We start from the raw sequence: 26,742 nt of genomic DNA on the forward strand, positions 1-26,742 counted from the left end.
TCAGTGTTCTGTTGATGTGTGCTTTGTGGAGGTGTGTTATTTGATGACATTTCTTTCTGGTCATTTTTCTGCTAGTCATTTTCTATTCATCCAGTTTTGGAGGATCTTTCCAAAACTTACTTTCAAGCTTTAGCCCCATAATGGCAGGGCAGCAAAAGAGAAAGAGACAAATTAAAAGTAAAGTTGTCTATTTTCGGTACAATATTCCAATACGTACAAATATACCATTCTACAGTATTTATGGTGTGTTGCACTGAGTTATCATATCCTGCTAGGTATTTTCCATTACATGGAAATACAACTGGGAGCAACCTAAGCAGCAAAATTAGTTCTATATTTATATTTTAATTACTATAATTATAACATATTTGTTAAGCTTCCTTGATCTGTTCTTATTAATTGGTATTTTTGCACATTGATTATCCCACCTGGCAAATTAAATCTACTTTTCCATTGTTTTTTTAATCCCTGATTTACTTTTTTTTTAATGTCCTCTCCTGGGAAGAACACAAAGTGCTCTTTATAATCCTTAGTGTAACATAGTGCAGAGCTTTTCTAGAATAAGTTATTTCTCATGCTGCCTCTTTTATTGCTTTTGTTAAGACATCCTCTCTAGATTTCAATTTGTAATCATGAAATGAATTGCTGCCTGGAAGGCAAATTGAATTCAAACTAATTGATGGACTTCTGACCCAAAATGAAGTAGACATTTACCAGTTCCTGTATTTTATTTATTGTCAAGCTTCTACATAAAATGAAGTTATATTTAGATGCTTCTCTTTAGCTGCTTCATGTGCTGTAGAAAGGACATTTGACGTCTGGATTCTAATCACTAAAGCAAAGTACCCAGATCTTGAGTTGCTAAAATAACCCAGGAACATAATTATATTAAAGAGCTAGTTGGAATATTGTTATGGATCTTGATACGAAATTTGATCGTAGACAATTAGGTAAGGTAAGGTAAGTTTTATTATACAGTCATAGACTCAAAAATTCAAAGATAAAAACATAATATAAGATGTACAAAGTCAGTAAGTTGTTAGAACATAATGATGGTATAAAACTTGAGTCAGGTGGTTGTCTTAATACAACATTTTACGAATTCTTAAAAATGAGAATAAAAACTTAGCCACCGACTGTCTTATTAACTGGTTCTCTCCCGACAGCAGAAACTTCAGGTAATCTGTGGAAGATATACTAGTACATTTACACATTATTGGGTGGAGATAACGGATACGTTCGAACCTATATAAGCTACATTCTAGAATGGTGTGTGTCAAGGACTCAACTGTTTCTTCCCCACAGGGGCATATCCTTTCTCCATACGGAATGTTATTAAAGCGCCCTTTTAATAAGGCTGAGAGAAAGCAATTAAACCTAGCATATGAGAAGACAAAACAATACCTTGGTACTGTGATTTGATATAGGTAATTTGCTGACTTGGGAAAGTTAAAATTTAAACCAAAGTACATTTGTGAACAAGTCCTGTCTGCACATGCTAGTGGGTACTGGAGGTCTATATATTTAATGTGTTGTACAAGCATATCTATACAGTCAGCAAAAACAAGACCTGGAACTGATTATGGTTCTGATCATCAGCTTCTTATAGCAAAATTGAAGCTTAAACTGACTAGTCCAGGAAAAACCACTGGACTAGTCAGATATAATCTTAAACCTAATACTCAACTACAGTATCCAACAAACAGCATGTACAGAGTTCCTGCTCCAGTCCTCTGAAGATGCCGGCCACAGAGACTGGCAAAACGTCAGGAAGAACAACCTTCAGAACATGGCCAAAGAGCCCAAAAAACCCACAACAACCATCAGATCCCGGCCGTGAAAGCTTTTGAGAATACATTAAACCAAATCCCTTATGAATACACAGTGGAAGTGAAGAACAGATTTAAGGAACTAGATTTGGTGGACAGAGTGCCTGAAGAACTATGGATGGAGGCTCATAACATTGTGCAGGAGGCAGCAACCAAAACCATCCCAAAGAAAAGGAAATGCAAGAAAGCAAAGTGGCTGTCCAAGAAGGCCTTACAAATAGCAGAGAAGAGAAGGGAAACAAAATGCAAGGGAGATAGGGAAAGTTACAGAAAATGGAATGCTGACTTCCAAAGAATAGCAAGGAGATACAAGAGGGCCTTCTTAAGTGAACAGTGCAAAGATACAGAGTTTAAGAAAATTGGAGCTATTAACAGAACGTTTTGTGCAAAGATGGACACGATAAAGGACAAAAATTGTAGGGACCTCACAGAAGCAGAAGACATCAAGAAGAGATGGCAAGAATACACAGAGGAATTATACCAGAAAGATCTGGATGTCCCAGAAAACCTAGATAGGGTGGCTGCTGACCTTGAGCCAGACATCCTGGAGAGCAAAGTTAAGTGGGTCTTAGAAAGCATGGCTAACAACAAGGCCAGTAGAGGTGATGGCATCCCAGTGGAACTATTTAAAATCTTAAAAGATGACACTGTTAAGGTGCTACATTCAATATGCCAGCAAGTTAGGAAAACTCAGCAGTGGCCAGAGGATTGGAAAAGATCAGTCTGCATCCCAATCCCAAAGAATTTATTTATTTATTTATTTATTTTATTTCTATCCCGCCTATCTGGTCATACTAGACCACTCTAGGCGGCTTACAATTGGAGCAACAATAAAATTATTAAAAACATTACAAATAGACAAAAATGGAAATCAAAGAATATAAAAGAAAAATCGTCAGGGATTATCTGTTGGGAAAGCCTGCCTATACATCAGTGTTTTCAATTGTTTCTTAAAAATGCCCAGCGAGGGAGCCGCGCGAATCTCAGGAGGTAAGTTGTTCCAGAGGCGAGGAGCCACCGCCGAGAAGGCCCGATTTCTGGTCTTTTCCTTCCGGGCCTCTCTCGGCGTCAGGCTCCTCAGCCTCACCTCCTGGCTCGCACGGGTGACACGGGTAGATCTAGGTGGGAGAAGGCGTTCCACCAAATATTGAGGTCCTAAACCGTTTAGGGCTTTGTAAGTAAGCATCAACACTTTGAAGTCGATGCGGAATCGGATGGGCAGCCAATGCAATGCGGCCAGAGTGGGCGAGATATGTTGGTATCTTCTCACTCCACTGAGTAATCTGGCCGCAGCATTCTGCACCACCTGTAGTTTCCGCAGCAGCCTCAAAGGTAGCCCCACGTAGAGCGCATTGCAGTGGTCTAATCTTGAGATTACAAGCGCATGTACCAAAGTGTTGAGAGCCCCCACATCAAGGTAGGGTCGCAGCTGGGCTATCCGCCGAAGATGGAAAAATGCGGTGCGGACCACGGACGCCACCTGGGTTTCCATAGTGAGCGCCGGGTCCAGATGAATCCCCAAGCTGCGAACTCCATCCCTGGCAGGCAGGGTCACTCCCCCAAAAATGAGGGAGTGCGAAAAAGAGCAGTGCCAAAGAATGCTCCAACTACCGTACAATTGCACTCATTTTACACGCTAGCAAGGTTATACTCAAAATCCTACAAGGTAGGCTTCAGCAGTATATGGACCGAGAACTCCAAGTACAAGCTGGATTCTGAAAGGGCAGAGGAACTAGAGACCAAATTGCTAACATGCGCTGGATTATGGAGAAAGCCAGAGAGTTCTAGAAAAACATCTACTTCTGCTTCATTGACTACACAAAAGCCTTTGACTGTGTTTGCCTCCTCCTTCTTTGTGTTCTGTTATCACTTTTGCTACTCTGAGGTTTGTCCTTTAGTGATCTGAAATTTCAGTATACTTGCATTTCTTTCTAAATTCAGTAACAGGAGTAATGGACATAGGAGTACATCTCAGCACCTGTTGCAGCACTGGGGGAAATAAAGTTAAGTCAAGTACTTGATCAGGTGACCCATCAGTAAATAAAATAGGCTTTTCCATTCTCTGTAGATTCTCTATAGGTTCTGGTTGAAAATGCAAATTTCTTCATTGTTATATTGGTGAGAAGTAGAGAGTGGAAGTGTAGTATCAGTTAACGAAGCTAAAGGTCAGCAACTCAGAGTCCTATTATTAGTGTTTTAGTATTTTAGTATTTAGTGGTTTGTGGTTGGCCTCTGGTTAATTCTTTAAAATGTTCTTCAACAGATAGAGTTTAAAAACTGATAATGCACAGATAGTTCCTTAAGAGTCTCACATCAGAGTTTCTTGCAGGAATACTTAATAACAAGAAAAGACAATAATCATTAGCATTCCAGCAGCTGGCACCTTGACTTCTTGGCTCCTTGTCTGATGTTATCTTATGTATGTGAGAGAGAGTATATTGGCTGTAAAATACTGCTCAGTTCTCAGACGCTGGGTATACCCTTCAGCACAAACTCCTCTTCTCTTTTCTAAGTTTATTGTCAGCAGAGAACCTCTCTCATAAGAAGAAAATTCTCAAACGATTTACCTTTCATCACCAGCTATACTCTAAATTTCTTAAAGCTCTGTCTCAACACCACCAAACGCTGACTCCACCCACCAATTAAAAAAATCTGAAGAGGTCAAATAATAATAATAATAATAATAATAATAATAATAATAATAATAATAATAATAATAATAATAATAATAATAATAATAATAATAATAGTAGTAGTAGTAGTAGTAGTAGTAGTAGTAGTAGTTGTTGTTGTTGTTATTGTTGGTGGTAGTGGTGGTGGTGGTGGTGGTGCATCATCATCATCATCATCGTCGTCGTCGTCGTTGTTGTTGTTGTTGTTGTTGTTGTTGTTGTTGTTGTTGTTGTTGTTATTAAAAATTATGATTCATCATTCCTAAATGTTACTTTGCCCAATATGTAGCTCTTCAGCTTTATTTTATCTATACTTTATATTAAATATAAACAGTACAATTTCACTTGTATCTTATGTTCACTATAAAGAACTAGAATTCAACTGAAATAGTTCACAAGTGTATTTTTTAAACTACAGCATCAAAATTATTGTTGCATCTTTAAGACCAATTAATATCATTGCAAGTAGAACATTGGCCAAAGTCTTGTTGTTTAGTGTAGTAAATCACACTGTAATAATCCCATTGAATCAATGGGGATTTAGTCAACTTTTCCACAAATTTCACTGATTCAAATGGGCCTACTCTAACTATGTCTTATTATGCTAAAGTAACACCACAGTTAGAATAGGCCCATTTGGGTCAATGGAAGGGAAGAATTGACTTACTAAATCCTCACTGATTTGGTAGGTCTAAGCTAAAACAATTTACTATGCTAAACAAAAGGATTGTGGCCAGTGTGTCTGAAGGAGTGGATTATAACCCACAAAAACTCATACTGAAATAAATGTGTAAGTCTTAAAGGTGCCATTATACATATGTTTTTATTTTTGCTGAAACAGACCAACACGACTAGCTCTTTGAACCTACTTCCATGGTTACAAATGTCAAAGCTGATATATATATTCATATATATTCATGTATTCATACAAGGACTCTCCCCACCACCACTCTTTCCTTTCATTGCTCCAAAATTCCTACAAAAGTTCTTATTTAATATAAGCAACCTACTAATTCTTCTGCACTCTTACAGAATGGGAAATCATCCTGACATCTGGATGTTATTGTTTAATGAAGTGGATTAAAATGTTCATCATGTTTCTATTAGGCATTTATGAGATGGCAAACATTTCCATTGTTTGTTTACCTTTCATTTTTTCTTTTACAAAGGTATGAATCCCGATTTAAACAGAAGCTTCTGGAATATACGGATTCTAACAACATCGCTTCCCTTTTCCTTACAGCTGCCAATCGCTGGCTGGAAGTTCGAATGGCAAGTGGATTACTCTTCTTTAAGACTATATAAATAGAAGATTATTTCTTTTGTCATGGGATTCTATAATCTTATAAATATAATTAGGATGGCCAGTGATTTTCCAGTAAGGCTTTAACCACTACAAAACAATTGGAAAGTCATAAGATAAAGTTTGTTTTCATTACTTCTGCTACTGTCTAGGAAAATTTTAATGTACTGAAATTTTGCTCATCACACAGCTATTGAAGGAATAGGACCTGTGCAGGCAGAAAAATGGACAATCGTCATACTCAGTGAACACCTTGCAAATTGTCTATGTGAAGTCTTGTTTGCATAACACAATGCAAACTCTTAATGTAATTTTATTACATCAGCCAAGAAACATAAATTGGTGTGTCTGACTTAGGGCATCATGGTGAAAGAACTCTACAGAGCCAAAGAGCATCATGCTTTTGTGCAAGATGCTGTTCTTATTTCATTATTGTTGCCAACACACTTGAATCAACTAGAAATGGGGGTATTTGTATTCATATATGAATATGAATATTCCCCAACAGGTAGAGATAAAGAGGGTCCGGCCCAACAGTCCACTCACAATTCTGCAACTGCCGCGCGCTCAACGGAGCCTTCCTATTGCTCCGTTGCTCGCGATAGATTAGCCAGTCCTGGCAAAAGGCAGGATGACGAGTCTCTCTGCCAGTTTACAGCGTGGCTAATCCATCGTGAGCAATAGAACTATAGGAAGGCTCCATTGCATGATTTAGTATTTGACTATGAAATTGTTGCTGATAGCTTCTCAACATTATGCAAAGGGGCAATGTGGTTTAGTATAGAATGTTGAACTAAGACTAGAGAGATCTAGGAAGAAATCCTTATTTAGTGACTAGATCAAATTTAGGGAACTTATGGTCCTTCAGATGTTAAGGAACTTCTTCATCCATCATTCCATTAGCTGGACTGGCAAAGTCTACATTTAGATTTCTGTACATCATTAAGTCATCTACCTGAAGTAAGTACAGAGTAGCCTTGAACTAATAACTTTATCTTAGCCTAATAAACCTTTTTGTGAGGATAAACTGGCAAGTATGTTGACTTGACTTCCTTGGGGGAAAGGCAGAAAAATACAGTGATAATAAAGAATAAAAACTATTTTTGTATGCTAACATTTATATTCTTAATTTTTCACTTTTAGGAATATATTGGAGCATGTGTAGTGCTCATCGCAGCTGTTGCTTCAATCACAAATTCTCTCTACAATAAACTCTCTTCAGGTCTTGTAGGTTTGGGACTTACCTATGCTCTGATGGTAAGTCAATTAAAGAGGAGGGATGCCATCCATGTGTTAAGAGTTGTCATTCAATCTGCATTTGTACTCCCAGACTATACATCGTATTATAAGGTTAGGCATTCAGTCATCCAGAATTTGGCATACTTGCCAACAGCACTGTGACCAGATATGGCAACCATGAAAATTGTTTAGGAGAAACAGAAGAGTATAATCCTAACATTTTGATTGATACTAGCGACAGAAGTCAGAGTATCCTTAACATGTGTTGAGATATTTAAATTCTAAATGAGAACATTTTTCCTCTTATGGATGCAAACATTGATTTAAGGTAATAATGGTGTCTGGATTATGAGCTCCTTACATACTAGTTATAAAGACAAATCATATTTTTAATAGGTATCTAATTACCTGAATTGGATGGTTCGCAACCTAGCTGATATGGAACTCCAGCTTGGAGCTGTTAAAAGACTTAACGGCCTTATAAAAACAGAGGCTGAAAACTATGAAGGGCTGCTCTGTGAGTATGGTGCTGCTGTGTAAGTTGCAGAAAGGACTTGTTAAATGTTTGGCTATTCCCAGAAGTGCCATGAAATAAATACACTTTTAAAAGACCATGTTTATCAGCAATAGCAATAATATATGTATAGATAGGTATCTTTTCTTCTTCATTTGCTTTCAATATAGCTCCATCACATATACCTCAGAACTGGCCAGACCAGGGGGAGATTCAAATACAGAATCTGAGTGTCCGCTATGACAGTTCTTTGAAGCCTGTGCTGAAACATGTTAATGCCCACATCTCTCCAGGACAAAAGGTAATATGCAATGCCTTTGAGGCAATGTCTTTAGTTGTTAAACCTAACAACTAGCCAAACCTATATACGTAAGGCAAAGAACATTAATCTCTTAATTACTGCAAAACAATGGTTTCTTCTGGAGGCCAGAGTGTCCTATTTTAGGCCACAATCTTTTACATACCTACCTATAAGTCTTAGTGCACTCCCACTGATGTATAGCAAGTCCTCCCCATTCTGCTGCCCCCAGGGCCTAAGGGAGCCTAGGAATTTGCAAAAGAGATAGGAAAAACTGTATTAACAAATTATGGCTATAGCTGATGATGTGATCAAATTTATATGGTCTACTTTTATGTTATTGGATTTCAGCCACTATTTATAAATCCAGAACTTGAAGCCATTACTTTGTTGACTTCAGTCCCTAGAATCCATAGTCAGTGACTATGCTTGGGGGAGAGAGGGATTTTGGGATCTGTAGTCCAAAAAAGTTAACTTTTCAATAAACTATCTGAACCTAACATTGATGATTAATCTCTCCCACACACGCTCTCGCTCTCGCTCTCTCTCTCTCTCTCTCTCTCTCTCTCTCTCTCAATTTAAAATCTAACTTTCCATTCTAGTCAATCTTTGTGTGTGTTTCCTACTTTTAAATGAATTTGCCATGCCAGTCCTGTTTCATGTTTCCTTTTTCTGATTTGCAGATTGGAATATGTGGCCGAACAGGCAGTGGGAAGTCATCTTTTTCTCTTGCCTTTTTCAGAATGGTTGACACCTTTGAAGGTAAGACTGTTCTTCTGCACATAGGCTGTTAATATTAGAGAAGCAGTTTCCATTTTTATTTTACTTGTAGCAGCACAGTTATTGGCTTTGTTCCAAATGAGGACACCATCTGTCCTTTGTCCATTCCTACCACACTGACTTTCAAGACAACATAAAATACTATTTGCCCTTGGCTATTTTCATTCTCTATCCCTCCTCCTGCTGCCACCACACACACCCTGCTATAGCAAACAGCAAGTAGTGTGTTTTAAAACCATGCTTCAGATTTTGCTTTCTACATAGTAATTAACGTTTTAGCACATTTTTACTGCTGCACAGGTCTGTACTCACTTAGTAATAATATTTCCATTTATTTTAACAGTGCAAGAATTAATCTGAAATCTTTGCATTCTACATGTATATTAATTAGCCTATATACAATTCATAATAAAGAAATAAGGTCTTTTATGATTTAGCAGTTACAATGACAAAGCATGATAATCCTCCAATTGTTTTCTGATTGCATCACATGTATCAGTGCTTTCATAATAATTCATAGTTTGTAATGTCATGGGTTTCAGAAAATATTGAGAGCCAAAGTATTGGGATTCTGCACAAAGATGGACAAATGGGATGTAATAGACTTGATGCAGAGCTTTCTGTATAGGGTTTGATCCACAGTTATTATTGGAACAGAATTACCTCAGGCCTTATTTCATCAGCTCCAAAATCTTCTCTAGATGGTATCATCTCCTCCCTCTCCTTTTTTCCAATTCAGAAACATCCACTGGAGCCAAGTGCATTCCATACATGGAAAAACTCTTTGAGAGCGTGGTGCTAATGGCACTTCTTTTTGTACAACTGCAATATTTGATGTGTCATTCCATGTCATGAGAATTCCAGCTTTCATCCTTTTTAAAGTGAATTTCTATCCATTTTCCCCCTTTTGGTTGGGAAAGCACAAGCCCTCCTATATTCTCAGCAAATACAAACAGAGCTCAGAACACAATCCAACTAAATTGAGGTGTTTTTAAAATATGCGTTTAAATGAAAGAATGTTCTTGTTTCTCTCACTAAACTCAATAGAACTTAATAGGTTTCTACTGGACTACAAGCTCTTCTGCTTGCTTCTGTCTGAGTCCAGTTTACTTCAGTAAAATTTCAGTTATTAGTTATTAATTATGCATAACAGTATATTGTACCATTTAACTGCAAGGGAGTAAAAAGTAATTTGAACCATACTGCTCTCTCTGTGAAATCTACTTCATTGTCAATGTAATCTACTGTAGCTCGAAATGCAGGCAGAATAATGAATATAATCATTCAATTTTAAAAACAGGGAGGATCATTATAGATGGCATAGACATTGCCAAGCTTCCCTTACAAACACTGAGATCCCGACTGTCAATCATTCTCCAAGACCCTATTTTGTTCAGTGGCACAATCCGGTAAGTGTTATTTACCTTGCAAACACACATAGTTATAATGATGATCTGCACTATCTCTCTGCAATTTGAACAAAGACTGCAGTTTGTAAATTTGTTTCTTGTTGCTGCTAGAAATTATTTTTTATTATTAGTATTTAAAATATGTTTATTCTGTGAAAGGACCCAAGGTAGCTTACTTCATTAAAAACACAAAATTGAAAGCTCAAAACAGTACATTATTCAAATATTAAATAATAATTAATTAAACATTGTATTTAAAATGTTAGGTAAAAGCATTACTGAAACAGATTTAGAAGCAACAAAAATACAAACTATTTTGTTTTAAAAGTTCTCTTAGACAACCAGTCACTAAGAAAAAGCCTTCTTGAACAAAAAAGTTATTTGCCTGCTTGCAGAAAGATAGCAAAGATGGGGGCAGTCTGGCCTCTGTCGCTGCTCCCAGAGTCTAGTGGAACTCCTATAAACAGGAGTGGGTAGTTATGTGATCCTTATAACCAGCCTCCATTAGCAATCTGGCTGCAGTGTTTCTGAACACTTTCCAAAGACAGACTCATGTAGAGCGTGTTACAGTCGTCCACCTGGGAGTAACTAAGGCATGTGTCACGATGGCCAGATCAGACCTCTCAAGGAACAGGCACAACTGGTACACTAGTTTGAACTGTACAAAGGCACTCCTGGGCACCACTGAAACCTGAGCATCGAGGCTCAGAGATGAATCCAGGGGCATCCCCAAGCTACACATTTGTGTTTCTAGATGGTATGTAACCTCATCCAGCACAGGCTGAATCCTTTATTTGCCTTTCGACTGACCAGGAGCACCTTTTTCTTGTTTGAATTAAATTTCAGTTTATTCACCCTCATCCAACCCAATACTGACACCAGGCAATGATCTAGAACTAAAACAGCTTCCTTGGATTTTGATGGACATTAAAGATAGAGTTGAGTCTCATCCACATACTGGTAACATTGAATCCCAAAACCCCAGACAACCTCTCTCAGTCGTTTCCTGTAGATGTTAAATAACATAGGAGACAAAACAGAGCCCTGAAGGACCCTGCAGGCCAATGGCCAACATGTCAAATAGGAGTGCCCCAGCACCACGTTCTGAGTTCTCCTCTCCAGGAAGGACTGGAGCCACTGTAAAACAATGCTTATAAGTCCAATCCCAGAGAGATGGCCCAGAAAGATACCATGGTCAATGGTATTGAAAGTTGCTGAGAGGTTCAGCAAAACCAACAGGGACACATTCCCCCTGTCTTGTTCCTGGCATAACTCATCCATCAAGGCAACCAAGGCAGACCCAAGAAGAGCTTTTAAACAATGGTTTTACTACTGCCTTCTTTAAGCATGCAGTGATCCTATCCTGATGAAAGGAGGCTGTCACCAAAACCTCCCACCCACTTGGCTTGTCCCTCTCTTGCAGCTTTTATGAACCAGGAGGGGCAGGGGTCCAACAGACATGTGTAGCCTTCCATTCATCAGGCTGCAAAAACTGAAACTTATTTGAAAACACAGGACAGTCAGGGGCCATCGTTACATTCATAGGACCTGTATCAACTACAGCATCCAAATTCTGGTTTCACTTTCTCTCTATAGACTACTTATAAGAGGAGCACAGAGAACATTTGACTGCTTTGGTGTACTCTCTGGTTACTGTTTTGGTCTATTCACTTATCTGGTCCAAGCATTTTCCTGTTATGTGGACCTGTGCTAAGCATGTAGCAGATGTGTAGTCACTTATTTTTAAGTGTGCTTGGTTTGCCAGAACTATCTTCCCTTTGGATATTTTTGTTTGAAATCAAAACATGAATGTTTATGTCATGTTGTGTCTGCATGTGTGTGTGGGGGGGGAAGCTAAGGTGCATCACACCATTTGGTTATTTTTCTTTATCCTTTTACAGATTTAATTTAGATCCAGAAAAGAAATGCACAGACAGCATGCTATGGGAAGCTTTGGAAATAGCACAACTGAAGCATGTGGTGAAAGCTTTACCAGGGGGACTAGGTAATAACAACTTATTTATATGTGGGAGAAACCAATATTAAAAAAAAAACATTTATATTGAAATTTTAGGCTGTAAAAACACCCAGAGTGTCTTTACATCCAAAGGGTATATGAACTGCTGGACAGTTCAGTGATTTAGGAATTTGGTTGCAGAGCCAGGAGTTGGGAGTTTGATTCTCCAGTCTGCTGGACTCAAATTATCCATGTCCAGTTCTGCAAGTTCTAAATGATTATGATGATGATTACTTCCATGTTTCATAGATATTTGGGACAACATGATGCAGTATAGAGGCAAATGTGCCTCACATGTCACAGTGCTCTTTAACAGAAAGAGATGTAGTGATGGAGGTAGTCATGAATTTTCATGGGTCTCCTCTAAATAATGTCTAAACCAGATGCTATAGTCACTGAAGGTGGAGAAAATTTCAGCCAAGGACAAAGGCAGCTCTTCTGCTTAGCCAGGGCATTTGTACGGAAGACGAGTATCTTCATTATGGATGAAGCCACGGCATCGATTGACATGGCAACAGTGAGTTAATGTTTCAAGTCTTCTTTACATACAAAATAATGGCACAATGTTTCTGAAAAGGAAGCAACACTTATTTCTAAGGTAATAGCTAGATTTTGCCCAGTGTTTTAATTTATGTGTCTGAATTAACAGAAATATCTTTCTGTCTCCATATGTAGGAGAACATTCTTCAGAAGGTTGTAATGACTGCCTTTTCTGATCGTACAGTGGTGACAATCGCAGTAAGTATAAAATGCTTGTGTTACTGAGCTACCCTGTTTTCTTAAGATAACTTTTCGCTTTAACCAGCCTGGTCACTGTTACTTCTAAAATAACACCTAATTAAAGTGACAGCATTTCATTTCTTCTTCCTTTTACCCAATTTAAACCTATAGAAAACATACAAAGCTCTGGATCAGAGCTTAGAAAGAATAATTTTTTGGACTATGGCCATACATCATGATTGCAGGGGAATGCTGGGAATTTTAATCCAAAAACTTTAGATTATAAAATAAAAATTTTATTAATCAAATATCACTGTTTGATCCTATATAACTTTCTTTAACATTTCAATCGGCTCAGTTACACACGTGTTCAGGCGTAACATCATAGAACATGTCTGGCAAATGGCCTATTGCAAACCAAGCAGAAAAGCCAGCAATGATCCTGGACTGCCCAAAAGAGATTTTCACTTGGGAATTTGCTTGGAGCTTTTCCCAGCAGCAGCTCCCATATGAATTGCTTGCAATTTGTAGGTTTCTCAGCTAACATGAACTGGGAGTGACAACTGGGGAATTGTATAGCAGTCATTTAATTCAGCCATTTTTATAATAGTGCCAATATTTCTTGAATATTGCATCAGATGAACAAAAGGCATTTTCAGGCTGTAGGTTTGAAGAACAATATTTTCGTGGTTGAGAATAAACATTTAAAGCTAATTGCTCTTCCACTTGGGACAGGGGGATATTCAAACTCAGAGTATTCAGCATTTTAATATTAACAACTGGCTTCTTGCAACCTCTGTCAACATAGAAAAGGGGATTACAAGAACATTTCAGAACAAATTGGTCTGAGAAGCAGTTTCACTGCCTAAAAGGGGAAGAGCTTCTAAAAGCTAAGGATAGGTTTAGTCCAGCTTTTTGTCAATAGTTTGTCTAAATGTTAAAAGGAAATAGACCAACTAAATTGTTCTAGGGAGTTCTAACATCATGATCGGAATGCCCCTGAATTGTTTTCAGAATTACCACAGCCTGGTGGGAGGAGTGGCATAGGTTCTTACATTGAACAAAGTGGGCGGACTAGATTGTATAGGAGAAAACATTCCTTCAGATATGCTAGTCCCATTCTGTTCAGGGTTCTGTAGGCAGAAACCACCACAAAATTGCTTCTGGACTGCCAGAAAGAGAGACAAGTGGATCCTAGATCAAATCAAGCCTAAACATTCTCTGGAAGCAAAAATTATGAATTTGAGGTTATCCTACTACAAGCACATTGTGAGAGGGCAAGGCTCACTGGAGAAGACAGTGCTAGGAAAAATTAACGGCAGCAGGGGAAGAAGGAAAAAAGGGAAACCATGAGATGGATTGAGTCAATAAAGAAATTTACAAGAGGTGAGCAGGGCTGTTCAGGAGATCACTCATTCATTCATAGGGTTGCCATAGGTCAGAGGCAATTTGGTGGCCTATGACAACAAAATAGGAAACAAACCCTAAGACAGAGCAGGTGAAGCAAAACCTAGGCAAAATGCTCCAGAAAGCCTGCTCCATAACAGTGCTGTTCTTTGTTGCTTTTTGTATCACAATAAAGTGACAACTTTAGTGAGACGTTTCAGCAAAGTTAAAAAAAATGTTTTTCTTAAACTTGTATTTTAACACTAACATGAATTATTTCCTAGATGGTTACATACAGTAATTAAAATTCTCATCATGTGTTTTGTTTTTCAGCATCGAGTACACACTATTCTTAATGCAGATATGGTTATTGTAATGAAGAGAGGAGTTATTTTGGAATATGACAAGCCAGAGGTTCTGCTGGAGAAAGAAGACAGTATTTTTGCTTCTTTTGTCCAAGCAGACAAATAGCTATAAATAAATTTTTGAAAGTGCAATTTTATTAATAATTTTCTAAGTAAGTGAAATTAGAAAATTGTACCTGTAAATAAAAATGGATTATTTAACAATAAAGGACCCTGTATTTGCCTTCTTTATGAATAAAATGAAAATTGTATTGTCTTTGTCTCAATTTTTTCAAGCAGTGTTCATAGTTAATAGCTGTCTTCTTTTTTTAAAAAAATCTGCATTCCTACCTGATTCATCCTGAAGTCTCCTAGTAGATCAAAAACTTAAAAAGACAAAATAATAAAATATTTCAAACAATTAGGCATTTACAATAAAGACACTACCAGGTTACAAAACCAACATTGCAGTTAACACCCTGCATCAAACTCTAATTAATTTATTTCTTATTAATCAACAAAAATGAGTTTAATCCATGAAGGTTCCTACTAAAACAAACCTTTCAGTCTTAAAGGTGCTAAAACACTTTTTGTTTGATTTTTCTTTCTTATGCATATTTCAAAGCGTAATTCAAGGAGTCTACTACATATGCCCTAATTATTCTTCTTTAATCTTCCATGTAATAAATAAATCTCCAGACCAGTCCTTTAATTCTGTCTTGTAACTGGGTCTGTGGTTTGTCATAAATAAAGCTGATACTTTATTTAGCTCTATACGGTTTCTCTGAAAACTCTGGGATTAAATACTGCAGGAAGCCTATGTACACAGTATACGATATGGATTATTCTCCCTTGAGCTACACAACATGATTGGGTGCCTTAGTTTGCCTCCCTGTCATTAGAAGATTATGAATGCTTTTATAGTGAGGCTGAAGACAATTTCTGCTTCAATCCGTTTTGTAACACAAATGTGCCACTGTTTTCGGCCAGAATGTTCCTTTGCATTGCGAATGTTTCCCTTCTCAGCAAGCTTGCTCACCCCTGCTTTACACCCTAATGTACAAACCACTTGACGTAGAAAAACATATCTCTATAGTTCCACCAAAATGTGTGTGACTAACAAACACTGAAGCAGCAGCATTGCTGCACAAACAGTAGCACAAATACTGTTTGAGAAAGTGGGCTGTATGTTTTATTTTGGGATTTTCTTTATGTCACTAGTGGTAATTAGTCAAAATCCTTTAGACGACTGCACAACAAAGATGTGTCCCAGGACTTCCTCAACTAGCTATAATGATCTGCAAAGACTTATACAAACCTTACATGAACACCAAGAATATTCTTGTCACTCTCTTGGTCTTCTCTTTCAAAAGCACTGCATTCTTATTGGTATGTAAATATGAAATCACAGTAACCCCAATCCATTTGCAGTTACTACATGAAACTGTCATGTTGAACTTTTTCTTTTCTTATGTAACCATTCATTTGAAAGACAGCCTTCGGCATTTGCATGCATCATATATTCCTGTTCAGGTTCAGATAAAGCAAGCAAGAGTTCATGTGCATTTCTATAGATGAAGTATACCACTTTTAGTTCTGGTATTTTGAAACTTGTATTTAACAGAAGTTTTCTTTAGAATCTCATATAGGATGAATTTAAAATGTATAACTACAGTAAAGCCAGCTATTCAAAGAGAGGCTCTGTTAATAAAATATATGAAGAGGTTGCTCCCTCTGGCAGAAGGCCTCTACTTTGGCCCTTTGGTGACACACTACCTTTCCTTTGGCCATACATCACTGCCTGAAAGTGCAGGAGAATGAGTAAGTTCTGCCCTTACCTACCTGAGCTGAGCTATCGGGGAGAAATGATTGACAGATAGTGGCAGCAATGGCTACCTTTGTTCTTCTCTCTAATAGCTCAGTAGGAACAACCACAACTTAGTGAGGCCAATCCAAATCACCAGAAAACAATCAGTTAAGCAATTGACAAGATCAAGCGGTGGCTGCACCTTGCACAACCGCTCCCTGGCTTCACCTCCTTGGTGACAAAACCCTTCCATTCAATAGTCCTGCTTCATGGGCAGTAGCAGAGTAGGCATCTTTCAGTCTCAAGAGACTATGGTAACATGCTCTAAATAGAGGACTTGGAACAGCATCTAGTGTGGCTGAGAAGGCCAATTCAAGAGTGACAATCCCTTCCACACTGAAAACAAATACAATCTGTCTCCTGTCCAGCTCCCTTGCTGATTTTGGAACTGCCTCTTTGCCTCGGCCTGCTGAACAAGTGCCTCTTCAAAATGGGAGAGGCCATGCTGGACCACCTGCCTCCAGGCTGAATGCTCAGATTTCCCATCTGTTGATGTCCATTCCTAAGGCCTTCAGATCCCGCCTGCAGATATTCTTGTATCGCAGTTGTGGTCTCCCTCTGGGGTGATTTCCCTGCACTAATTCTCCATACAGGAGATCTTTTGGAATCCAACCGTCAGCCATTCTCACGACATGCCCAAGCCAACATAGACATTACTGTTTCAGTAATGTATACATGCTAAAAATTTGAGCTCGTTCTAGGACTACTCTATTTGGAACTTTGTCCTGCCAGATGATACCAAAAATATATCAGAGACAACACATATGGAACGTGTTCAACTTCCTCTCCTGCCGTGCACAAAGGATCCAGGACACACTGCAGTACAAGTGTGTACTCAGGACACAGGCTCTATACATCTGGATCTTGGTATATGCCGTCAGCTTCTTATTGAGCCATACTCTCTTTGTGAGTCTAGAGAACATGGTAGCTGCTTTGCCAATGCATTTATCCAGCTCGATATCTAGGGAGAGGGTGTCAGAGATCGTTGAGCCAAGGTACTCAAAATCATGAACAACCTCCAATTTTTGCATGGAGACGTTAATAGAGGGAGGTGAGTCCACATCCTGGCCCATGACTTGTGTTTTCTTCAGGCTGATTTTTAATCCAAAATCTTGGCAGGCCTTACTAAAATGATTCATAAATTGTTGGAACTCTTCAGCAGAATGGGCAACAACAGCTGCATCATCAGCAAAGAGGAACTCCTGCATGCATTTCAGTTGGACTTTGGTCTTCTCTCTCAATCTAGAGATATTAAAGAGCTTTCCATCTGATCTAGTCCAGAGATAGACACCTTCTGTTGCAGTTTCAAAGGCGTGCTTCAGCATGACAGCAAAAGAAATCCCAAACAGGGTTGGTGTGAGGACACAGCCCTATTTCACTCCGCTTCAGATGTCAAAGGGATCTGATGTTGAGCCATCAAAAACTACAGCTCCCTTCATTTCCTCATGAAAGAATCTGATGATGTTAAGGAGTCAAAGTGGACATCCAATTTTGGGAAGTATTTTAAAAAGGCCACCCCTTCTAACCAAATCAAAGGCCTTTGTAAGATATATGAAGGCCACAAAGAATGGCTGTCATTGTTCCCTACATTTCTCCTGTAACTGTCTGAGGTAAAATACCTTGTCAGTGGTGGATCCATTAGCGTGAAATCCACACTGTGATTCTGAATAGACTCTGTCTGCAAGCACTTGTAGCACAACACAGGTAAGCAGCTTCCCTACAACACTGAGAAGAGAGATGCCAGAGTACTTATTGCAGTCGCCCCGTCACCTTTGTTCTTGTACAATGTGATGCTGTTTGCATCCTTCATGTCCTGTGATACTCCACCTTCCCTCCAGCAAAGACAAAAGATTTCATACAGCTCAGTGGTGATGATCTCCTTACAGCACTTTAACAGGGATGTTATCCTTTCCCGGTGCCTTGCCGGAGGCAGGAGAATCTAAGGCCGCTTTTATTTCTGCTAAAGTTGGTTCACTGTCCAACTCTTCCAAGACAGGCAGGCACTTAATGTTATTTAATGCCTCTTTGGTTACTGCATTCTCTCTGGAATATAGATCGTACTGAACCCAGTGGTCCATCTGCTGTGCTCAGTCCTGGATGATCACGCCTGCAGCAGTCTTCAAAGGAGCAGATTTCTTCTGTATTGGACCTAAAGCCTGCTTGATACCATCACACATTCCTGTGGTGTTACCTGTGTCTGCTGCTATCTGTATCTGAGAGCAGAGCTGAAGCCAATAATGGGCAGTAGCACTGACTCCAATAAACCGCCACAGTGCAGAGGCAAGCAGGCAGTCCCAGGGAAGGCGGCAGTCAGCCTGTCACACAAAAACGAAGGCAAGGGTGGAATCACCTCCTCTCTTCAACCACCCGCTTGGACCGTGGCTTTTCCTGGTAATGTAGCAGCAAGGTGCCTCTGTTTTTTAAAAACACTAACAACATGACTCCATGTTGAAGGAATGCTCACACCCTAACCCATCTATGAGGCTTACTGAGGCGATCTTCAGAGGCTCACCAGAAGCACCCACCCATTGCTCACAATCTCAGGTAAGGCAGAGAGTCAGCAGAGAATGAGACTTTTCAATGGTGGTACCCAGTTTGTGGATTTTTCTCTCAGAGATACCTCTTAAGGTAAAGATAAATATTCCCCTTGACATTTAGTCCAGTCGTTTCCAACTCTAGGGTGCAGTGCTCATCCCCGTTTCCAAGCTGTAGAGGCAGCGTTTGTCCGAAGACAGTTTCTGTTGCCACGTGGCCAGCGCGACCAGACATGGAAGGCGGTTACCTTCCCACCGAGGTGGTACTTATTTATCTACTCGCATTTGCATGCTTTTGAACTGCTAGGTTGGCAGGAGCAGGGACAAGCGACCGGAGCTCACTCCGTTGCGCGGATTTGGTCTAATGACTGCTGGTCTTCTGACCTTCCAGCACAAAGGCTTCTGCGGTTTAACCTACAGCGCCACTACCTCCCTAGAGATACCTCTTACAAAGAGGCTAACTAGGCTTGTGCCAAAATAGTAATTTTCCTATGGTTTTCAATGTGTTTTTGATATAACTGTCCATACAAACGAGAAAAGCACTGGAATGGTATTGAATTCCTTCCCCCTCCTAAAAGCTTTTTAGAACACTTTCTCAGTGTTGGCGCCTCTCTACTGCCAGCCAGAGCACGCAAAGGTGGCTGCGCCCGCCACGTCCAACGCAACGTCTGTGGTCCCTGAAACAACCACTCGCCCGCCGGCCTTGGGGAGCCAGCGAGGCGCGCTCCTTACTCTGTCAGGACCAAGAAGAGTGCAGATTGGCGCAGACTAGGAAGGCGGGGCGGGGGGGGAACCTTCCCGAGGGGAACCCCGAGCTCCTCTTGGACGCGGGGGGGGGGGGGAGAGCGTTTCTTGCCAACAATAGCGGCGGATGCGCCAGCTCAGTAGCCGGAATCACCCGGGCGCGCAATCCTGAGAGGATGCCATTTTGCCACAGAGAAGGCAGTTCGTGGGCGATGAATAAATAAAGCAAGCTACGTAAGCAGGCGCTGTGAGGTGAAGCCGACCCCGCCCTTCCTATGCACCCGGAGTCCCAGCGTCTTGCAGCGCGCCCTGTTTCTGGCGAGGTTTCGCGAGCGCCTCAGGAGCCGGAGTCGCCCTGCCCTGGGAATTCCCTCACGCGCCCGCGCTCGCGCCCCCTGCTGCCCGCGCCCGCGCCGCGCTGAGGGACCGCCGGGTCGGGGGAGTGCGCCAGCAGCGCGAAGCAGCCGGTGCCCTGGGAACGCATCTGGGAGCCGCCGGCGGCGCCCCTTCATTTAGGGGGACTGTGGCTAGGCGGGCAACCGCCTGGTTGGCTGCGAGAAGGAGCCTCGAAAAGCCGCCGCCTCCTCCGCCTCCTTTGCCTCGCAAAAAGCCGGAGGGAGCGATGATTGGCGGGCACAGCTGGGGGTAGCGGATCCGGCTACCAGAGAAGGGGGGGCGGGGAAAGGGAAGCCGCCGGGCAGGCCGGAGGGCCGAAGGAGGCGAAGGGGTCAGCAGGGAGGTTATGGCTTCGTCCGATCCCGCCGCAGTCCCGGGCATGAGGCGATAGCAGAGGCGGCGGGGAGGGGGGGAGGCGAGGCCGAGGCCGAGGCGAGCGGAGCCAAGCCCGGCTAGCCATGCTGTCCAGGAAGGGCATCATCCCGGAGGAATACGTGCTGACCCGCCTGGCCGAAGATGTCCCCGATCACGCCCGCTACCGGGCTCGTCAGCGGCGGGCTCGTTTCGTGGGCAAGAACGGCACGTGCAACGTGGCCCACAAGAACATCCGGGAGCAGGGGCGCTTCCTGCAGGACGTCTTCACCACCCTGGTGGACCTCAAGTGGCCTCACACGCTCCTCATCTTCACCATGTCCTTCCTCTGCAGCTGGCTGCTCTTCGCCATGATCTGGTGGCTCATCGCCTTCGCGCACGGCGACCTGGACCAGAACACGCAGCAGCTGCACCTCCAGGAGGGCGGCGGCGGCGGCGGCGGCGGCGGAAACCTGGCGGGCTTCGTGCCCTGCGTGACCGAAATCCACTCGTTCACCTCGGCTTTCCTTTTCTCCATCGAGGTGCAGGTGACCATCGGCTTCGGGGGCCGCATGATGACCGAGGAGTGCCCGGCCGCCATCCTCATCCTGATCGTCCAGAACATCGTGGGCCTGGTGATCAACGCCATCATGCTGGGCTGCATCTTCATGAAGACGGCCCAGGCGCACCGGCGGGCCGAGACGCTCATCTTCAGCAAGCACGCCGTGGTCGCCCTCCGCGAGGGCAAGCTGTGCTTCATGCTGCGCGTGGGCGACCTGCGCAAGAGCATGATCATCAGCGCCAGCATCCGCATGCAGGTGGTCAAGAAGACCACCAGCCCGGAAGGCGAGGTGGTGCCCCTCAACCAGATCGAGATCCAGATGGAGAACCCGGTCGGGGGCAACAGCATCTTCCTGGTCTCCCCGCTCATCATCTACCACGTGATCGACAAGAATAGCCCCCTCTACGACGTGGCCCCCGCCAACCTCCACCACCACGAGGACCTGGAGGTCATCGTCATCCTCGAAGGGGTGGTGGAGACCACGGGCATCACCACTCAAGCCAGGACCTCCTACCTGGCTGACGAAATCCTCTGGGGCCAGAGGTTTGTGCCCATCGTGACGGAAGAGGACGGGCAATACTCCGTGGACTACTCCAAGTTTGGCAACACTGTCAAGGTGCCCACGCCTCACTGCACGGCCAGGCAACTAGAGGAAGACCGGAGCATCATGGACTCCATCTCCTTGTCGCCCAAGGGCACGGCCAGGAAAAGATCGGTTAGACTGAAGCCTAAATTTAGCATAGCCGAGGAGGAGCCATCCTGACGCCCCGCATAGGTCAGGCTCTCCGATGGGACACTCGATATATTAAAAAAAACCGCACTGCAATTCCCCGTTTCTATTAACTAAAATTGGTTCCAGAAGGTATGTAAAACACCGTGCGGATGCAAGAGAAACGCGTGATCCAGGAAGTTCAAGGCCGACTGCATCCTCTCTGTCTGACTTCCTAGCTTGTTCGCACAATTTCTTGGGGTGGATAAAACAATCCAAACTGGAAGATGCCTTTTGGGTGTGGGGTGGGACTCCTTTTTTAATGTGTTGGTTGGTTTATATTATTTGTGCCCTGGTGTTGCCTAGAAATGATATGATGTTTTTAACTGTTATATACAAACATCTTGGTTATAATAAAGAAGTTCGTTGGGCTTAATAAGAAAACCAGTGCCTGTTTACACTGCAGTGCATTATATGTTAAATAAATATATGTACAGATTTAATTTATTTCATAAATAATATTGCATGGTTTCATTGCTTTCATTGCAAATGAATTTGGAGATACATAGCCCTTTGGCAGCCACTAACTACCTTGCAATTAAGTTCAGTTGTGGCTCCAACTGTAATGTGTTAAGGAAGATGAGGGGAAGGTACGGGAAAAAAAACTAGACACTTATAAAAGACAGCAGTCTTTTGTGGGCTGCAAACAGGTAAAATGACATTTTGTAAATGGGTTTATACTGTGCCTCCCCTACCATCTTGTCATAGCACAACTTTACAGTGTTTTATTGGTACCACTTTCTGCTATATTTGTCAGTACAGTATAGTGCTTCTTGAGTTGTTCATAGTAAGTGAAAGGCAGAACCAGAGGCATCATCTTAATTCAAAGCCAAGAGCTAACATCTATGTTTTTGTATTTATTTATTTACAATTATTTCCACACTTCTGAAATTATTTTCACTAGAAAATAATTGAGATTTTGCACAAACAGACTTTTTAAATAGTTGGTTAATGTAACAGAAGCATAAATAATACTTTGTTACCAGCACATTTACAGTTGTCACAGCCTGTTACTGAAATCATATGTACTGATGAGTAGCAGCACCAGCAGCCAAACCGGCCTGTGTGTTGATCACATGATATCATTAAATAATGTCATAATCATTTTCATTTGGCAGACAATACAAAAGAGAGCTGACATTGTGTGTAATGGTCAGAGTGTTGGACTCATGCCAGGGAGACACAGGTATAACGATGAAGCTTCCTTAGTGACTTTGGGCCAGTCATATCCTCTCAAGCTAATCTACCTCACAGAGTTGTTTCCTGGATAAAAGTGAGGGAAGAACTTCCTAGAAAAAATGGACAGTATAAATAAACTCATATTGCAGTTTGCTTGGTATAACCAAATAGCATGGGATGAGGTTCGATGATGGTTGATAACAGAGATCCCTTGAATTTGGCTGGTAGTGAAGACCAGACTTACATTAAGAAGTCCTTTAATCCGATAGATGTAATGAAATTAATCAATTTAAATCCATGATTTATAACCACTATTGAACTTTGGGTCAAAGCATGCAGTAATGCAAAAGGGCTTTTAACCTATCTACCAAATAAAATAATATTATGAATTGTCATTCTGAAAATAAAAGTCTTAATGCATGTGAAATAAGCATGTCTATGATTTAGTATCTTTGCATGCTTTTAAAAATATGTGTTACGTGAATAAGAATGGTGTATCTACACTAATAAGGCAATATATTCTGCACCCTTTGCACAATATTATAAACTGGACATAGTCTGCAGCATGGTATAAAGTAGCAAATTAAACATTAATTTTATACACTGATAATGCAAAAGAAAAATACTGTATTTGTTAAAGATTAGTGATGCTAAAATGCTTGCTATGAAGATAATAAATAATACAGTGTAACCAGGCCATTTCCATTATTTAGTACAATGAAAAACTAATATTAATATCTTATACATACAATTTCCCATGCAGTTTTTTTCTGAGATGCAAGTGCTCTTAATTTCTCATATGATCCTGTCAATCTTTACAGTCTGGCTCTTCTTATCTCTGTTTTATTGTAAAAATGCCATATGAATTTGTTAATTTCAAATGAAAGTGGACTTGTTTTCACTCTTGAAGGTGCTTTTATTGTGTGTCAAAGTGGTGTTTGAATGATAAACTGAAAGGGGACTTTAATTTCTAGCCAGCAGCAATAAATGATACAAGCCAGAGCACTTGGGTTCACATGGAATTTTTAAACTGTTGGTTGGGATCCAAACAGAGTCAAATCATAGTCCACCAGCAAAATTACTACTCACAGGATACCTACAGGTGGGATAAGGTGGGCACACAATAGAAAATGTGCCCTTGGTTATTCTCGGTAAATTTTAGTTTGCGGCGTAAAAAGCAGTCAAGTAAACATGTGACATATTTTACCTGGCCCTGAGTGAGGCGGTGCATTCAGAAGCCTTCTATGTATGGGGAAAGTTATGCCAGAGCCCATGTAACCTTTAAATCTTTATCCACTACCCAGGAAGTGGGCCCCATGAAACCCAGCTGGGCTTCCTTCTGCGTAGTCTAGTTAGGCTTCTAACACCAGACTTATATTTACACTTCCAGCTGAGTGAGGGAATCCATATAATCTTAAGGATCTCTGTTCCTCATTAGGGAGAATGGAACGAGATGCTCATGATAGATGGTGAATCTCATGGCCCAGTGTTAGCAGTAGTAAAAAAAACACCCCACAAATTTTGTTTATCTCCAAATGAATAGCAGCCAAAGAAAAGGAGAGCCAAACATTTCCATTTTTAAAAAGAAACTGAAACACATAACCTGGACTCACCCCATATTTTAATAGGCATCTTACTTCCATTTAATTAAGTAGCACTTGATTTATTTATGTTCTCTTATGAATTTTAGTCTACAGGAGAGATCATGTTCCTTATGCTTTTGGGTTAGAGTCTTACTGCTAGTATACTAAGCCTGCTGCTCTATAATGCACAGTTATTCCAGGTCTCCACCACAATCAAATTAGGAAATGCCACTGAATAGTTGTATCCTCCCTTCCTACACAATGTACATTTTCTGCCTCGGCAGTTCCCTGACTTTACAATGCATACTGCTGGGAAGTTGGTCTTACAAACAATTGAGACAGTTCATGTAGTAAATATGTAGGGCTCATTTAATTTTAAAATGGTGCATCTGTGTTCTTGTGACTGCATGCAAAGCAATGTCTTTTGGAAAGCAGAAAAGGCTGCTCTGCCAATAGTAACTTTGAAAAGAGAGCAGATATTTTAGTAGCAGTAAGATGGGTGAGAGCAGCAGTTTTGGAATGTTAAATGCTTTTGGAGAGCAAGCATTAGCACTATGTTTATCTCAAAGAGCCTGGGTGGGAAACCTTTAACCATCCAGATGTGTGGCAGTTGTCCCATTGTCTCTCTCCATTGACAGGAAAGGCTAAGGCTGATGTGAATAGAAAGATATAAGTTCCCCAGACCTGCTGTAGAAAGTTCAAATGACCAGACTGGAGATGAAAAGAGAGTACTGTAAATGGAATCACAAACAGTCCTTCTGCAGGGATTTGTTATCCAAGGATAGGAAAGATGGTACATCAGGACTAGATCAGTGGTTCTTAACCTTTGTTACTCGGATGCTTTTGAACTGCAACTCCCAGAAACCCCAGTCAGGACAGCTGGTGGTGAAGGCTTCTGGGAGTTGCAGTCCAAAACTCCTGAGTAACCCAAGGTTAAGAACCAATGGACTAGATAATGGAGCAGCATTTTCAGAAGTTAACTGTAAAGCCTCTCCCTCATTAAAATCAATGAAAAGTATGGGCACAGTCCCAAGGAGTGGGGAATTTTGGCCTTTGGGTCCATTGAAAATTACTCAGGTGTTTGGTCACTCAAAGCTAATGAGGGGTTGAGGATGGCCAATCAAATACATTAAAATAGAGAGATCATAGAAAGCCTTTCCTATTACTACTGCTGCAAAGGTCAACAACAGCAGGAGACTTTCTTTTGCTCACCCCTCAGCTCATAAATTGTACCAGTCCAGGTTTTATGGCCTGCCCTTTCCCTTGATGTCTGTACAGTATTCTTTCACATAGCAAGTTTATTACAAACAGGAAAGAAATCCTATTGTGACATTGGCCACATGGAACCATGGTTACACTCAAGAAAGTTTGTGATCTTTCTCTTTTCCCCTCCCCCCCCCCCATTTTCCCTCATTCACAGCTTTCAAGTGTTTGTTCCCTTTAATACTAATAACTCACAGGTCAACTCAGTTGAACAACCAATTTAAGCACCTACATAATTTCCGTTCCAGCTAAGTCTGTCACCCCTTAGAGACATGGCTCAGGGCTTTTAACCAGCGGTGTCACCCATACTGAACAGAGCTGTCATCTTCTGAGAACAAAAATGTAAGGCTATAACTACATTGGCATGAAATCATTCATAATTAAGAATGGAACTGTGGAATCCTAGAGGTTGACGGGGACTTTGAGGGCAATCTAATGGATTTACTTAGCCTTGCTTGATGGAGGAAATCTCAAAGTAGACTTTCCAAATAGATGGCTGTCTTCTTGAAGACCTCTAGTGAGGAAAAGGTCACCACATCTACAGATGATTGATTGTTTCCATCAGCAAACTATTCTTTTCATCAAAAGAGTTGTCTTAAATTTCAGGAAAGTAGCTTTCTGAAGAACATTAAGTCTAATATATCTATTCCTGCCCTCTAGATCAGCAAAGGACAAGTCCTTGTCCTTTTCTCTCTGATGGCTCTTGCTATCCTGTATTCCGATTAAAACTGATCCAGCCTCATCTGGAACAAGATGAATATGTTCCAGATCTTAGCAGTGCAGTCCTTTGCATGGTTACTCTAAAGTGAGTTTCAACTCAAAAGGGCTTATTGAAAGGTAAGTATGCATAAGATAGCAGTCAAAGTAGGTGGTTGGCCAGCTTGATTTATTCCTGTAGGCCACGATCCTATTGGTGTTTGCAAAAGATCTGCATTACTTGTTGTCACTAATTGCAGCTAATATCAGGGAATGTCTCAGTCACG

General features: G+C 41.1%; 2 protein-coding genes across 5 annotated transcripts in view; both read left to right on the forward strand.

The window, feature by feature from the left end:
• The window catches only part of ABCC8 (ATP binding cassette subfamily C member 8), a 95,769-nt gene extending 81,029 nt beyond the window's left edge, over nt 1-14,740 (forward strand). For 2 of the 4 annotated variants that reach the window (XM_072985704.2, XM_078383873.1), the window contains 10 exons: nt 5,671-5,773; nt 6,948-7,061; nt 7,440-7,560; nt 7,728-7,858; nt 8,539-8,617; nt 9,936-10,044; nt 11,946-12,049; nt 12,445-12,582; nt 12,737-12,799; nt 14,501-14,740. In XM_072985704.2, the coding sequence (XP_072841805.2) occupies nt 5,671-5,773; nt 6,948-7,061; nt 7,440-7,560; nt 7,728-7,858; nt 8,539-8,617; nt 9,936-10,044; nt 11,946-12,049; nt 12,445-12,582; nt 12,737-12,777 (940 nt within the window). In that variant the 3' untranslated portion in view covers nt 12,778-12,799; nt 14,501-14,740. The remainder of the gene's footprint in view (nt 1-5,670; nt 5,774-6,947; nt 7,062-7,439; nt 7,561-7,727; nt 7,859-8,538; nt 8,618-9,935; nt 10,045-11,945; nt 12,050-12,444; nt 12,583-12,736; nt 12,800-14,500) is intronic. The other 2 variants (XM_020802952.3, XM_020802953.3) reach the window with 1 other exon arrangement.
• Nucleotides 14,741-19,782: 5,042 nt separating this feature from the next.
• Nucleotides 19,783-23,822, forward strand: KCNJ11 (potassium inwardly rectifying channel subfamily J member 11). Its single transcript, XM_020802932.3, has one exon. The coding sequence runs from the start codon at nt 20,511-20,513 to the stop codon at nt 21,726-21,728; it is 1,218 nt and encodes a 405-aa protein (XP_020658591.3). The 5' UTR covers nt 19,783-20,510; the 3' UTR covers nt 21,729-23,822.
• Nucleotides 23,823-26,742: the final 2,920 nt, after the last annotated feature.

This window comes from Pogona vitticeps, chromosome 1 (genome assembly GCF_051106095.1).
Source record: "Pogona vitticeps strain Pit_001003342236 chromosome 1, PviZW2.1, whole genome shotgun sequence".
In the NCBI taxonomy this organism is placed as follows: domain Eukaryota; kingdom Metazoa; phylum Chordata; class Lepidosauria; order Squamata; family Agamidae; genus Pogona; species Pogona vitticeps.